At 35.0% G+C, this 17,234-nt stretch overlaps 1 protein-coding gene across 1 annotated transcript; it reads left to right on the top strand.

Annotated features, from left to right (window-relative positions):
- The first annotated feature begins 57 nt into the window (after positions 1-57).
- SRP68 (signal recognition particle 68) lies at positions 58-17,034 on the top strand. Its single transcript, XM_032210609.1, has 16 exons — positions 58-247; positions 1,493-1,559; positions 2,556-2,669; positions 3,434-3,629; positions 4,305-4,387; positions 4,605-4,714; positions 5,546-5,628; positions 7,102-7,242; positions 9,244-9,342; positions 9,567-9,631; positions 9,819-9,978; positions 10,542-10,636; positions 11,773-11,902; positions 12,505-12,580; positions 13,721-13,773; positions 15,178-17,034. The coding sequence occupies exons 1-16, from the start codon at positions 91-93 to the stop codon at positions 15,403-15,405; spliced, it is 1,857 nt and encodes a 618-aa protein (XP_032066500.1). The 5' UTR covers positions 58-90; the 3' UTR covers positions 15,406-17,034.
- The last annotated feature ends 200 nt before the right edge of the window (positions 17,035-17,234 follow it).

The following is a 17,234-nucleotide window of genomic DNA, read 5'->3' as shown; positions in this document are numbered from 1 at the left end:
GTCAGCCTCAGTGATGGCGACTCGTGAGCGTGGCGCTTTCAACACTTCCTGTCCCGTGATGCTTCTCGTCCCAAGCGGAACAGGCTCAAGATGGCAGCCGAGCGGCAGGTGGCCGGGAGCGGCGGCGGTGCCGGTGGCCGTGGTACCAGTGGTAGTGGTGGCGCTACTTCCATGGCTGCCCTAGAGGATAACAAGGAGAATGAAAAACCCAAGTCCGGCAGCCTCGGAGATAGCCTGGGCCTGGAGAGTATCCTACCGGCGCGTTTTAGGGGAGAGCGTTAATGGGGACGTGTCACTTAAGGAAAAGGGCGAGCCCTTCTCAGGCTTCGGCTTCTGCACTGAGAAATGTCCGAACTTCACGTATAATTTCTAACTGGTTTGTCTTCCCAAATTTCGGGTAGTGACGATCGATGTGGAGACCTCCCCCGAAATTAACATTGAGGAAAAATATATAGTCCAAGGCATATTAGAGGTTACAGACTTCCCTTAGCACTGAGATGTGTTACAATTAATTAAGTTGCAATGTGAAACTGCATTTCTTTTTTTCTTTTTCTTTTGCAAAACGTTACATGGAATTAACTCATTAGCCAAGTTTGGGATCTTATAGGTAATAGGTACGCAGGTTGTCTCGGGTTTGTAAAACAGGATTTTTAAACTAAACTCATAACTGAAAAGTTACGCTTGTTTCTTTCTTTTTGTGGAATTAACCTAAGGGAGATATAGGCATGTTTGTGGAGAAGGCAAAATATCAGGTCTTTGCATGTCCCATGTCAGAAACCTGTTGCGTAAGCAGCCATATTTCTGTTTATAGATCTTTCATAATAATGTGAAATTTATATAACAGATAACAAGTTTCAAAAACGTATTCACATTTTAGAGAGTGGTACAGTTAAGTTATGCTGTCCAATTGTAAAATAAAATGCCACACAGAAATAATGTGAACCTGAAATGTTAATTTTGTAAATTTTGTGAATATTCTAATGACAATTACTGTACATCTTTAATTAGTGGACACAACAGTGATATACAATGTTAATCTGTAATTCTAGAAATTTTAGACTTCCTCAGATTGTATATCTTATCTTCAGGTAGTGATTTTGAAGCCAAATTTAGGAATACATTTATATTAGCTTACCACTGAATCTAGTTAATAGCAAATACAGTATGCTGTACTTCTATTAATTTCCGAGTTCAGTAGTAAATCATTATTTTAAAATTCCATCAGGTTTTAAATAACATATTTCAGGGTTAGTAAAATTGTACCTGTTTAATTCCAAAGTCAAACAGGCAATAGAAAGGTTTAGGCTTAGAATATGAATGCAGGAAAACCTTTGTCATCTAGCTGGTATTCCATTATAATCATGCTCAGAAACTCACTAACTTGTTATATATGAACTTGAAAAAATAGTAAAATAATAAAATGTACAATATATTTTATGTGATTTAACTCTATAGGTTTTATTGTTGGAAGTTTCCTTAACAAGTCTTTTAGTTCTTCAGATTATCAAAGAATCACAGCAGCAACATGGCTTACGTCATGGTGATTTTCAAAGATACAGGTATGCAAGGAATTGTCATGGAAGTTAACAGTGGAGCAAGAAATGCCTTTGTTTTTATTAATAAAATGCTTATTTCAATAGTTACAAATGATGCAGCTGATTTTAGAGAAGAAATTAAAAGTAGAATGGGTTAGAATTAAAAGTAGAATGATGAGTTAGGTACCAATCCTAATTGTTTTATCTTTAATATCACTAGGAATCAGGCACACATGAATTTAATAACTTAATGTGGTATATTTTTAAATTAAGCATGGTTTTGTTGTTCAGTTTTAGGAAAGTTCTGACCATATATTTTGTTTTGGTTTATTTTATTTTTAAATTTCTGTGCAACCCATCTCACTATCAACCAATTGTGTGTGTATGTATGTATGTATGACTCATCCTTGCATAGTGCGTATACCAGCATGAGTCACACATACACTACATATGCACTACATATTCCCTGGTACACAATAATTGGATAAAAGCATACAACTTGAAACACTGCATCCAAATAGGCTAAGAATGTTTTTGTAATTCAGGTTTTACTCATAAACCACTTCCCTGAAAAACCTCATTAGGCATGTAAGTTGCGCCTTTGGCACACGTGCACTAGTGAAACTTAATGCTCATCAATCCATATAACTTTGAAGATACATTTTATGTAGATACCACTTCACTGATGTTCAGCTATCAATCCATTTATGAATAGAATCCTAGCTTAAAAATTGTTGAAATTTCCAATTTCTCAATTTTTTCTATGGCTACATATTTTACTTTAAGAATTGATACATAAATTGACTTATTTTGCTTTGGTGCCTGTCTTCTATGATCGTATCTTTTCTGAATGACTTCCTTTGAGTCTTCTGTTATTATTTACATTGTCTTATCATATTTTATAGCTTGCAGCAGTGTTTTCTCTGGAGACATTTTTATGGGAGGGTAGGGAAAGTAGATTGAAAGCAAATATTACTGTGAATAAGAATTAACCATTTCTTTTCTCTTCACCCCTTGAAGAGGTTATTGCTCCCGTCGACTAAGGAGGCTCAGAAAAACTCTTAACTTCAAGATGGGAAATAGGCACAAGTTCACAGGGAAAAAAATTACAGAAGAGCTATTATCTGACAACAGGTACTGGAAGCTATTTCTGCCTTCCATTTTTGAGTTGGAGATGGGAATTGTGTCTCTTTAGCTTTTTTCTGTCCTCATACAAAAAGATGGCAACAGCATCCTGAACAAAGGAGAGGTTAAGCAAATTCTAAAATTGTATTAAAATATGAAACATTGATAAAATAAATTGCCTAGTACCTTTAAATGCTTTTAAATTCAGAAAAATTCAGCTATTTTACAAAGAAAACTACTTTTGTGTTCGGGAAGCAAACTTAGAAATGATGGAGGTATTTTAAAACATTTTAGTTAGTTTGAAGTTGTTTCGATTGCATATAATAGGCATTCCAGTCTTTGCTAGTGTGCTAGAATGAAGTATTGAGACTGGTAAATTTTGCCTTTGCACTTAGTGCTACACTGTTGTCCAAACTGCATGTCCTCTGGATACAGTATCAGAAATACTGTACTTCTAGAATGTTATTGAGGTATATATAAATGTACTCTCAAAATCTATCAAGATAATAAATGAGGAAAGGCAAATTTGATATTCCCAGGATTGTAAGGATAGAAGGCTTGTGGAAACGTCCTTCACCAGGAATTCTGAAGAGAGGATGTTATGTAAATATAATCAATCACTTGGTAGAAAGGGACTTTGAAATTGGCTTTAGACAAGATGCCTGATTGGGGCAGAAGTATATGAACAGATGCATTTATTTTGTATTTCTGTTGAAATTCTCAAGGGAAATTATAAGTGCTTTGAATAATTTTTAATTGCTCTTATGCCATAGATATTTACTCCTCATTCTTATGGATGCTGAAAGAGCCTGGAGTTATGCAATGCAGCTCAAGCAAGAAGCCAACACAGAACCACGCAAACGTTTTCATTTGTTATCTCGCCTACGCAAAGCAGTAAAACATGCTGAGGAACTGGAACATCTCTGTGAAAGTAGCCGTGTGGATGCCAAGACAAAGCTGGAAGCTCAGGTTAGGACTAGCTTTTAAAACTAGGAAGGCAGAGAAAATGTACTAGAGTTAATTTCTTAGTGAACAATTGGATCTAAAGTGTAGATAATAAAAGTTCCAGTGAAGAATACAGAAAAACGAAAAGAAAAAAGACAGTATGTTTGGACACAACTCATCCACTATTTTCAGAAGGGCCAACCTTCTGCTGTGTTACTTGATATGCAAAAAAAAAAGAGAAAGAAAAAACCCAACCTTATGAAAATTTATGGTTCAAATGCTGACCATTTGGGTTGTACGAGACTCTGTCCCTGAAACTCATTAGGCTATTCTGCATTCAGAATAATCAGTTTCAGGGTCAGAATATTTTGATGGAACCTTTGCATGTCTTATTAATCTAATATGAAGTAATATGTATATTAAATAATATATTCCACCACTACTATTTCCTGTGGAAAAACAATTCATGTAATCTGCATACATTTTCATTTTAGACAGGTGTCCGAAAAAAATATTGTCCAGGTAGTAATAACAATCTGGATTCCATAGCACATCTGCATACTTATTTGAGTTTTCAAGTATACCAATATACTTGATATTGGTATATTTCCTGGTATTTACTGATAGCTATGGAAAAATTCAAATTCAGTGGGCTACCATAGTTGTACTACTTATCATCCATCTTCATTTTTCTTATAGGCATACACAGCTTACCTCACAGGTATGCTTCGATTTGAGCATCAGGAATGGAAGGCAGCAATGGAGGCTTTCAACAAGTGCAAGTGAGATTCAATTTTTTTATTTCTATGTCCATTGTCTATTAAATAAACAGTCTTTTTCTCATGAACTTTTTAAAATCCATGTAATAATTTTGTTTCTGCGTAGCCTAGTGATAAAGCTTAAAAGCTCGGTATTTTTACAGTAACCCCTCAAATAGAAAGAAATGGTTTTTAATACTGTAAAGTACTCATTGCTTTGTTTTTAACCTTCCTTTTGCAGAACCATTTATGAAAAGCTGGCTAGTGCTTTCACAGAGGAGCAGGCAATATTATATAATCAGCGTGTGGAAGAAATCTCTCCAAATATTCGTTATTGCGCTTATAATATTGGTAAGTAAATTAAGAAGAAAAATATATTGAAATAATTTTACACTCCTACCAACATTGACAGGGTAAGCTACGTAGAGCAAACTCCCGCTCTTTCTAGCACTGAAGATGTTATTTAGGTGGGTAATGAAATATCTGCAATAAATCTGCAACCAAGCTCAGTGAGCATTAGGGACTTCACTATTCTCATACAATTGCCTCTGAAATTAACGCATTAGTTAGACTGAATGCAGAATATTTTTCAGTGTGGTATTTATATTAATTCAAACAAGTCCAAGCTTTCATACTTTTTGAGAAGAGAATGCAAATGCCCAAGGTGACAGCTATTAATGGGATTCTTAACATTTTCTCTTCATTTATATCCAAATAAAAAAACAGCAACATCTTTTCCTTCTTGCAAAAGAAAAAAGAAATGCAACTTTTAAGGAAGACTGCTAAGAAACCTTCCCTCACATTTTCGTCTTTTGCTGCAGATTACAATTTTATTTATTGATTAAACTATGCCCACCCATCTCTCCAAGGCAATTCTTTGATTTGCATACTATATTGTAGACCAAAATGTTAATATTTAAATATACAGTATTAAATACACAATTTGGATATGCTTAGCCCTTCTAAGATTTTTGGTGTGACATATAAAGAGCAGCTAACTATATACTGATGCTCTTAGTTTTTTGCACATTTCTGCCTATTTAAATAGGTTAAAATACATGCAGTTGTGATGCTACCATCCTTTGTGTTGTGAGCTTTCTTGAAGTTTTATAGTGCGTTTTTTGTTAAGTGAGAAATTGTGCTGGATGACAGGCTAATTGAATTCTGTCCCTTATTTCTTAGGTGACCAGTCTGCTATTAGTGAGCTAATGCAAATGAGGCTGAGGACTGGAGGCACTGAAGGACTCCTTGCTGAAAAACTAGAGGTAATTAATCTCACACTTTTCCCTTTTGGAAGAATCGCTACTGATGCCTGATTTTAACTGATATGGCTGACACTTTACTTTTAAAAGAAATTTAAAATACAATGTAAAAACCCAAAGTTCAAAATTATCTTACAAAATAATACTTTGAAATTATTTTAAAAACACAAAAGCTAAATGTTAACCAGATCATAGAGTTAAGAAACCTGTAACTCTCCACTGTCACATCAGCAGAGGTGACTAGAATTGCCGTTTAAAAAACCCAGAGGACCACAGATTCTGGTTCTGTGAAGAATAACAGGAGAGATGGGAAACTAATAATTGTACAATCAAAATCCATCTTCTCTAAATCAAATACTATCTGTTTAAATAATGTTGAGTCTTCCTTGTGGGTAGTTCTAAAATATTTCCTTTGTTTCCCCTAATCTGATTAATTCATTTGTTTAATATTAAAAATTATCATTTTTGTGCTGCCCCAAATGGTACCATTTGTGTGATTGTGCCATTTTGCAAATTATATAAATTGCAGCAGAAATTTAGTTCTTGCATGTAAACACTCTTGTACTGCTGTCCACTGTATTTTAAAAGACAGGAAGTATTTAGGCTGCAGTTGAAAAAGCAATGTGCTGCATAGTTTAATGTCATCTTTACATTAAAGATGACATTAAACATAGAATTTGAGCTAGTATTTTATCTGTTCATTGCAACTGCTAATAGAACAATTTGTCATTTTAAAGCTTGTACTTTTGTGGATTGAAATGGAGATTGAACAATACATTTCTCATTTTCCACTCTCTTGCCAATAACTTCATATATACAACTTCATACAGTGCCCTTCATACATTTATTTGTGAGGCTTACACATTTTTGGTAGTAATAGTCTCCCCTAGGAGTTTGTCCTGGAAATGCTTTGTATGTAGTTTGGAGTATGTAGGTAAGCACACAGTATGTATGCTTTGAATGTAGTTTGGAGCTGCAGAAAAACCTTGCACTCCACTAAGTATTATGGCACCATGCTTAAAATCTTATACTTAAATGCTTTCAAACTCGCCTTTCTGTATTTGAGGACACCTAAAGCAAACTTCCAGCCTTTCCTCCACTTCAATAGGCCATCCAGTGAATCAGTTATGTCCATGTTTGCCAAGAACTACCCTTTTGGAAATCTTTGAAATATATCACAGTGTCCCCAAGACCTTATGCTTCCCAACAACCTTGATTGATCTTTCAATCTGAGGCAAAGGTTTCTTTTTAATTTTGTATGTATAAAATCACTTTTAAGTACGTTTTCCGGTTATTCCCTGTCTTCATGGTAAAGCTGGCTATAAAATAAGCATGATTTGTGATTGCAATAACTTGAAAGTTAAACTTTCATAGTTTGCAGTTGTATATTACTTATTGCATATAGTGAGAAACATGTGTTGTGAGAAATAAATGTTTTTCATTAGAGTGCCAAACCAAAACTTCCCTGTTTTCTAGTCATTAATCACACAGACTCGAGCAAAACAGGCAGCTACTATGAGTGAGGTGGAATGGAGGGGAAGAACGGTGCCTGTGAAAATAGACAAAGTGAGAATCTTTCTGTTGGGATTGGGAGATACTGAAGCAGCTATAACTCAAGTAAGTAAACTCTTAAGTAGGGTCCTATGGTCACGTGAACTTGGTAGCTACACTATTATATTCCAATTTCTATATAAAGGAGAAAATTTATATATAATTTGTTATGTATTTAAATTCATTAGTCATTGAATATGGGTAAGACATCATGCCAGTTCAGTTTATTTTATTGCCATCATAAACATTGAAAATTAATTCAATTTTTTTTTTAAAAAAATCCAAAGTAGGGTGTTGTGAAAATGAGCAATTTAACAAAATAAAATGAAAAAGAAGTACTCAGCTTCTTAGAACCTGCTTATTGATACATTACAGTGAGTGCTCTAGGTAATGGGGGTAATAGTTCATGGCAAGAAATAATAAGAACACAGCTGTCACTTGGCTATTTGCCACCAAATAATGCAATGGGACAAGACTGGGCCATCCTATTTACTCTTAGTTTACAGAAATGGTAATAATTGTGAACATCACCCTGGGACATGTGAACAAATAATGCTTTTGGTATTTTTCCAGGCAGAAAATTGAAATTAATAAACTCTATATTTAAAAGAGTTAACAGCTTGTTAACAGCTGACCTACAAAGTTTAAGCTACTTGTCGAAACTCTTAATCTTCTCCAAGAACATTGTACTCTCAGTTCGGATTATTGAGTAACATGCTGTTATTTAACTCCTATGTTATTATAATTTTTCAAAGTTTTAATTCATGTGCTATGGTGCAGTCTCTTTCCTGTGACTTGGGAATGAATCAAAGCAGCATATCCCACAAAATTCTGAATATTTTCTAGCTCTTCCCTTCAAGATGAATAACTGTGTTAGAAGATGAATAACTGCGTTAGAAAAGGAAGATAACTTCATTTTTATATGAGTAAAATAATAAATCTCCATCTCATTTCCTTTTGTTTCAGCATTACTATTCTCGCATTTCCCCTTTGCATGTTTGAAGTTGAAATGGCCTCAGAGGTGGACCAACGAAACTAGTCTGACCTGTCTCTGATTATTCACATTTAAAAAATTTAACTTTCCCTGAGTTCTTTGAACATTAGAGACTTATTTTAAAATTGTATTAATCCAGTTAAACATTGGAGGAATTAAAAAAATACATTAAAACAATGTTCTTTCAAGCAATTTAAAAAAATAAAATCTGTCCTAAAATTGTGAATCTCATATTCCAGCATTTTTTCTGGAGATCTGCTCAGAGTATTCAAAATTCTAAATAACTGAACAGTAGAATATATCCAAAAACATAATCTTTAAACAATGGATCTTAAGTAATTTTAATCTGACAAAAGAGATTAAATGCTAATGAATAACTAAGGCTATTTTAACTTTGGGAACGTTTCTTCCCAGTCCTATATTACTAAACAGGAAAACTAGTTTCCTGTCCTTAATCTGTCACAGAAAATAGCACTGTTGACTTTGAAGGTGTTTTTTTTTAAATGGGAGAAAGAGCAAATAAAACTTGGTGGTTAACAACAAAGATTCCTAAATCTAGTGGTAATAAATTGCAGTTTTAAACATTAGAATAGGAACCGCATTTTAGAAAATTCCAAAACAAAATAGAGGGAGTTCATAGTGTGGCTTATTGATAAAGTATATGAGATGGAACTCTTTACCCAATAATATATGATTTTGGGTGTTCTTGCCAATATTCTCCCTGCCCTATTTTATGCCATGATTGTATGAAGTAGAAGACATTGGTTTTGTTTATTGCTTCATATTGTATTAAATTTAGGAAATATTAACAGAATCACTGTGGAAGGGTTGTTTTTTGTAATCTGAAGAGGTCAATTGTGTTTCTGTTATATCATAGATATATAAACGATAGACAATCTCCACAGTTTATCACTAAGTAATAAAAGTTTCACTAATGTTGCATATAATACAACATGGTTGGTAAGACTCACTGGGTGCAGTTGTTAAATATAAATTGTATTCTCTCTTGATTTCAGCAGAAATGTAGCAGTGATTGAAAAGATTACATATTTTTCTGTACTACTTTATTTTAGGCAGAAGAAGAAGAAACTAAAGAACGTTTGTTTGAATCTTTACTGAGTGAGTGTCGGGATGCAATACAAGCCGTTCGTGAAGAGCTGAAGCCAGATCAGGTGGGCCATCAAGTAGAAGTTTTGTGCATTTGACTCTCCTTTGGTTAGAAAGGCAGGACATAAATAAAATCATTACTGAGTCTGCTTGAAGAACTCTTTGATGCTAGGTCCTACATGATCCTTTATGAAGCTATAATAAATTGCACCCATCCCACAGTTTTCTTTGCATCCAAACATTATTTTCTAAAATAAATAAATTACACCTAATGTTTTGTTTCCTACAGAAGCAGCGGGATCATTCTTTGGAAATAGATTCTGGAAAAGTCACTAATATTCAGTATCTGCACAGGTAAAGAGCCTTTCTAGAAATGCATGACTCTAAGATTAAAATCATTCAGGACAAATAGTGGGACCGCTTGGGTGTCATCTCACTCTCTTGACTGCCCAGCTCATCATCTATTAGCAGCTTTGTATCTATTCAAATGATTCTGAAGTGACTTTTAGTAATATGCAGTTTTTAATATTCTGCTTTCTAGTTACCTGACTTACATCAAGCTGTCTACAGCAATCAAGCGCAATGAGAGCATGGCAAAGGCACTACAGAAGGCACTCCTTCGTCAGCAGCAGCCCGAGGAAGATGGCAAGCGTGTTCCTCGACCTCAGGATTTGATACGCCTTTATGACATCATCTTACAGGTAAGCATGTAAGTGGTTTAGCAGTGGAAGGGAGAGGCGTATGATTCCAGTTTTCTTTTATCTCTAGCAAGGTGACTGCAGAGTAGATGGGGAAAAGGTGTGATATTAAATTGGAGGTGCAGGTCAGACAGGGCATGCAAATTGGTCGCATCAGAACCTATTTCTCCATTTAAAAAAGGGTAGAAGTGTTGAAAATAAAGAGGTTTTCTGAAATTTTGCTTTATGCAAAATAATATTTTCATGATCACTAAATATAATAAACATATACCTTACTTTTAAGGATCACACAAAAAAAATCTTCCTAAATAATTTTAATAATTACAGGTTATTTTTTTGGACAGCAGAAAAAGGGTGTTACCTTGTAAAGAGATTACACTATTTGCTCATTTCTGTACTACTGTATCAATTTGTTAAGCAAATAGTGCTAATTAAAGTAAATGAAATTATTTTTGGTTTACCACTGTCAAATTTATTTAATTGGATTAAATATTTATTTATACTGTTGTGAAGTTTATTTACATTTAAGGGCTTTTTTTTGTCTTCTCATTTTGATCACACTGAAGAATCTGGCAGAATTGCAACAACTTCCTGGCCTAGAAGAAGATAAAAGCTACCTGAAGGAAATAGGAATAAAGACCTTGGTGTATAAGGCTTACCGGTAATTCCCAAACAAACAAAGTTACTTATTCAGTCACAGTTAAGCAATCACAGTCATACAACAATACTTTAATGAGTGCCAAGAGAAAAGATATTTGTGCTATTCCATGAATATTTGTGATAGTGGTAGATGTTATTTCTGCTACTTTTCATTACCCTGGAGGTGTCATTATAATACATGCAGAATAAATAAGGAAGACAGAGATTCCAGATCATAAAAAGGAACTTCATAGAAATATATACAAGTAGAAACACACTGAATTTGGAGCCACTTTTCTCATTTTGATTTCTTTTTTTAAGCCACTTTTATATGACTTGAAAAGTTCTTTGACTATTATAATACATCCAAAATGGAGAACTGAGGAGATAGCAGGACAAGAAACCGAGTAAAAGAAGTCCTTGACTTACTCATTTAGTGACCGTTCAAAGTTATAGTGGCACTGAAAAAAAATGACTTATGACAATTTTTCATAAATACGATCTTTGCCGCATCCCCACGGTCATGTGATCAAAATTCAGATGCTTGGCAACTGATTCATTTTATGACCATTGCTGGGTCCCCATGTCATGAGATAACTTTTTGCGACTTTCTGACAAGCAGAGTTGATAGGGGAGCCAAGTTGATTTAACAACCAGGTTATTAACTTATCAACTGCAATGATACATTTAGCAGCTGAGTCAAGAAAGGTCATAAAATGGAACAAAACTCACTTAACAAGAGAAATTTTGGTCTCAATTGTGGTCGTAAGTCAAGGACTACCTGTAGTGAGTTCAGAATTGTAGGAAATGTTCCAGTTATTTCTGTAGAAACAACCATTTCATTGTTTCTTCCCCTTCCTGACATAGTACCTCCAGGCAGTTCAGAGAGGAGGATGTAAAGTAGGAAAGACAGGGTGTGAATAGTTTCAAGAAAATTGTGCTCACAGAGCAGGGGTGTCAAACTCATGTCATCACGTGACATATTGCAACTTTTCCCCTTCACTATATCAGGGGTGGGGTGGCCAGCATGTGATGCATCCAGTCCACGGGCCGCGAGTTTAACACCCGTCATAGAGAGTTGATATTTAAACAGTTAATTGATACTTAAACTGTTGATTGAGCCATAGTTTACTTGGTATGGTCTTCTGTTCCTCCTAGATGCTTTTTTATTGCCCAGTCATATGTCCTGGTGAAAAAATGGAGCGAAGCTCTTGTTTTGTATGATCGAGTGCTGAAATACGCCTCCGAAGTTCAGGCTCAAGCTGGGACTAAAAAAAGCAACTTAAAGGTAGGAAACAAGTTATATTAACAGAGTTCTAAGGTGATGTAATGGAGGGCGTACATATTTATAATACAATACAATAGCAGAGATGGAAGGGATCTTGGAGGTCTTCTAGTCCAACCCCCTGCCTAGGCAGAAAACCCGATACCGTTTCAGACAAATGGCTATCCAACATCTTCTTAAAGACTTCCAGTGTTGGGGCATTCACAACTTCTGGAGGCAAGCTGTTCCACTTATTTAAATTGATTACAATCTGCTAACTGTAATGCACAGTTCTGATTCATTTTTTGAAACAAATTTATGACCGATTGCCCATTTTTAAGACTATAAAATCAAACTTTGGATTTGTCTCTCATTAGACAATGTGTCTGTGTGTATGAGAGAGAGCGAGAATGAGAAAGAGATTTGTCATTATACCACATATATTTGTATTTGGCAATTCAAAAGGGCATATGTATTTAATACTCCTTTTATCTTCCTAACAATGAAAAAGAAAGAAACATTAGCAAATCTAGTTTGGCGGGGGGAGGGGGGGGGGCGAATGAACTGAGGAAAAATGAAACTCTACTAAGTATATGTCTTTTGTGGAATTGGTCTGAATTATATAGGAGCTACCTGATGTTCAGGATCTGATTACTCAAGTAAATGCAGAAAAATACTCCTTGCAAGCAGCTGCCATATTAGGTGAGTGGCTTTCCAGATTCCCACATACACAATATTCATTGGGAAATGCTTTCAAGATTCAAGAGGCAGGGTCTGCCAACGTTTCAGAATGGAAGGCAGGAGTGGCTATGAAGGACTTGCCTTTGTTTTAACATGTGGTTCTATAGTTTTATTTTTTCAGTGGCTTGACTGGGCGATTATGGAAAGAAAAAGTAATCATTTTCTACTGCCCCAATAGCTGATAGGGAAGAAATATAGGCTCGGTCCAAATTAAAGTCATAAATTAGACGTTAAAACATCTTTGCCACAATCCAATTTTTTATATTCACTGCCCTGTCAAGCTGTATTGATTTCTGTAAACCATTGGGAGGATAAAGTTTTGACTCTTTTAGATAATATTGGTTTATGATCTGTTCACCTGTTGCCTTCACTGCTGCATATTCTGTCCACTTCTGTTCATCCTTTCACACCTAAAACGCCTCCTTTCTAACTGGAATTCTGCCACCAAGATAATTAACTTCTGATGTTCTTCAGAGCCATAAGTACCTTAGAGATTGAAGACAAGCTCCTTTTGAAGTCTGTTCTCTCTTCTGATGTATTGCTCCTTGTAAATTTCAACATTGTCATCTATTCATTTGCTCAAATGTTACTTTTTTTTCCTTTGATGCCAAAAGCCTGTTCTCTATAACTTAACTTTTATCTAAAATTATTAGCATAAGCTTATGCACTTCACTTAACATAAGAATGTATGACATACTCATTCCTGTGTCAGACTTGGAACCATCCATTCCTTGACCCTTCTCTATAATAGTGTACTATATTCTATCTCTGTTTATCTATCTATCTATCTATCTATCTATCTATCTATCTATCTATCTATCTATCTATCTATCTCATTTATATGCCTGCCTATCTCACAAGAAGCAACTTTCAGTGAAATACAACAATATTAAGGAATGGTTATACAGTTAGCTTTGGCACAGGATAAAAATGGATATCATTGCAACATTTACATTTTAAGGAGAAAGATTGGAGATAAGCATTAGCATAAATTATAGACAATTTCATTGTTCACATTTTTAAAATGTAGCCTTACGTTCTTCTTCTGGTTTAATTCCTAGTAAATGCATTTTCCTCAAATACTTCTCTGGATTCTTTCAGATGCTGATGACAGTCATGAGGCAGAATCTCCGTCCCAGGTCAAAGATGGCAAAGTAAGCAACTTTCCATGTATACAGCACAATTTCAGAAGGAGCCTGATTTCTTATGTTATAGTGTGTCAGTATATAATTTGAATTACATAAATATGATGACAGAAATATTTAATTGTCCCTGTTCGTTTAGAAAGTTTTGCATAGTATCATACAAAACAGTGGATTTCATGGAAAAGCTCAAGAATAATCAGGGAGAACAGCATTCAGAAAAAAACAACAGAATGCCTCTTTAATCATGCTGCTTTGTTTTTGCAAAGCTAACATTAGAATAATGAAGAATTTTTAAAATACCCAGAAATTTAGTAAACTCCCTAAAGATTAGAAACATTTGTAGGAATCACGAGAGTGTTCTGTGTGCATTTTTCTATGCATAGCCTATGCATAATTTCAAAGAAAAGATTTACAGCATGAGCTTGGCAAAAATCTAAGATTTTTGAAAATTGAAGATTTAGGTGCATGATATTATAAAAATATTACATGTAGTAGCTCTCCTATTTTGGCACTCTTGATCAAGAATATGGGAGACTGATATTTGTACATCTCCCAGCTCTTTGTGTGGATCAGGGATGGTGCCATGTAGGTTAGCAAGGGCGAGGGAGGCTTAGAGAGTGTTGTGAATGTATGCAAGGGGCCAGTGCAGCACAAGACCAGAGCGGCTGGGGGAGGGTGTCCAGGTATAGAAGACACACACACCTCAATGACTTGCAACTTTCCATTCCAGCTTCCCAATTAACTTTATAGGAAAGCTGGTAGGGAAGGTTGCAAAGGGCAGTCATGTGGTTATGGGGCACTTATAAATGCAAAAGTGTTGCCAAGCATCCAAATCACAGTCGTGTCTACCAAGCTGCTGGGATGGCTGTAAGTCCAAGAACCAGTCATAACCACCATTCATTCAGTGCCTTTGCAACCTGGGATTGAACGAATGGTTATAGGTTGGGGATCACCTTAATCCTAACTGGGTTTCTCAAGAACAGCTTTGTGATAATATTTAATGCATCAATATTGCTTAGTCCTAATATTAACCAGCTCCACTAGAAACTTATACTTACATTTAATTTTCTCTAGTATTTCCACAGTAGATTTGGATAATTTTCTGAGGTTTCCTCAGCAACTATTCATACATCCATAATGGATGTACCTACTTCATTGCCTTGAATGCATTATCCAGAAAGTCAAATATTTCTGGAATTAGACTAGACCTAGGTTTTCCAGCTGTGGCAAGTTTCAGATGTGTTGACTTCATTTCTTCTCAACCATAGCCATGCTGGCCGTGGAGTTGAGGAAGTTGAAGTTCATTTATTAGGGAAATGTGCAGATTGAGAAACTTTAAACTAGAGGGGTAAGTAACAAACATCGTCCAAATGAACTAATTTTTGTTCTGTTTATCTTCCCTTTTTTATCAAGCCACTTTCTGAACGATTTGAGATTTTCTGCCTGGATCCTTCTCTTGTCAGCAAGCAAGCAAGCCTGGTGCATTTTCCTCCAGAATTCCAGCCAATTCCATGCAAGCCTTTATTTTTTGATCTGGCTCTCAACCACGTCACTTTCCCACCCCTAGAAGATAAAGTAGAGCAGAAAGCAAAGAGTGGTCTTACAGGATATATCAAAGGCATCTTTGGATTCCGGAGTTAACAGGGCTTTTTTCAAGGAAAATGTTTCCTTTATATTGAGGGAATCTGCAACAGGTTCAGACCTTATCTGCTTGAGTCTAAAATCCACATGGGAGGTTTTCAATATTTTTCCAGTATTCTGTCTGTCCATCCAATTTATTAGAAACATTTCAATCTGAGAACATAAAAAATGTGCTCTGTCTCCAGCCTTATCTTAAACTGAAGAAAATACCTGAGAGTCTGAATCCACTCATGCCGAGTGCCTCAGGCAGGAACAAGTATCCATTTTGTAATGATCATTTCTTTTGGGTAGCTGATACCACAAATTTAATTTTTAAAAAGCTAACTCAGTCGTCTGGACAAGACACAGCAGAGGGAAACCAAAGGCACAGATTTTTACAGAATTGAACTGCCTCAACCAGAATCTGTAAAAATTCAGTTTAATTAATCCTTGTACTGCCTGCCGAGTTTAATTTTCACTTCTAACTATGGATTGAAGATCAGAATTGATAGATTATGTTTAAACTACATATAGTAGGCTTTAAAGAATATCCTTTTATACTCTTTCCTTTAAAAGCCACCATTTCCTACTAAGTTCTTAGAGGATCTCTTTTGGGACTTAAAGAGCCTCAGCTTCAGAAAGTTATTCTCCATTTCTGCATTAAAAGCCACCCCCCATTTTTCCCCCTCATTCAGTTTATTTGAATTGGCAAATCAAAAAGGATGCTTATTTTGTACTTTTCATCCTTTCTGAAAATCATACTTAGTGGTTTTAAATAGTCCACTTTTTGAAAAATCAATAAACGAAACCACTGGAATTTTAAGTAATAAAGATTTTAGTCCTATATTAACAGATACTTTTTTGTGAGAACATTTACAAGTGTGGTAGGAATTCCAGTATCTTAATATCTTTTCCCAAAACGAAACAGAAAAAATATTATCTAGATACATCTTTTAAATATGTGTTCTGTTTCCAGCTATATTATTAGTCTTAAATGTAATCTAGTTAGTCTGAAATATTACTTGGATCAGCTAGTCTTTAGTTATCTTTTAATGTTCATACAGCACCACGTTTTTGTCATACTCAGTTCCAGTTTCGCTCTGCTGCTTCTTGGCTTTGTTAAAAACAGTATTAAAATTGGATTATTCAGTTAGGAATGTTCTGCAAAAATAGTTTCTCGAGCATTGTGCTAATACACACTACAGAATTATAATTTCCAAACCAAATTGGGTGTAAGAATTGTACCAAAATTATTGAGACTCTTTATCTTGTATGAAAAGCTATCACAATTCTCATTAGGACTTAATTGGGCCACTTCTGTTTTAAAATACATGTGTGAAATGGACCCTCTGGTCTGTTGGATGAGTAGAATTTTATAGTAAAAACGTATTGTGCAGACAAAAGGAAGCAAAAAATATTTTTTACTGTATCAAGTGATTAAATTTGAGATTGAGTTTGGGACGTGATAAACTGATAATTTATCAGTTCTCTTAAAAGGTTAAATGGAAATAATAGATTTGACTCAATAACTATGGCCCAATATCATTTTTGGCACTATGTCTGTTAGGGGTTTTTTTTTTTTTGTGGGTTGTATTTTGCTTCAAACTTCCTGTCCTGATTTTGAATTAAATCCAAGAATTGTATTCTTAAGAGGTGCAATCCAACTTCTTTTTGTTTACCTCCAAACTTTTGGATAATTGGTACATTCCACTCCATTTATCTCTGCTGCCTTAATTAGTTATAAAATATTTGTTAAGATGTGGCACAAAGTATACTAGAAAGTCAGAAAAGAACCCTTTAAACAATAAAGACATATTCTTGCTATAGTCAAGTTTTAAACAGTTTAAACA

This window comes from Thamnophis elegans, chromosome 2 (genome assembly GCF_009769535.1).
Source record: "Thamnophis elegans isolate rThaEle1 chromosome 2, rThaEle1.pri, whole genome shotgun sequence".
Taxonomy (NCBI): domain Eukaryota; kingdom Metazoa; phylum Chordata; class Lepidosauria; order Squamata; family Colubridae; genus Thamnophis; species Thamnophis elegans.
This window is presented reverse-complemented; position numbering and strand designations above follow the sequence as displayed.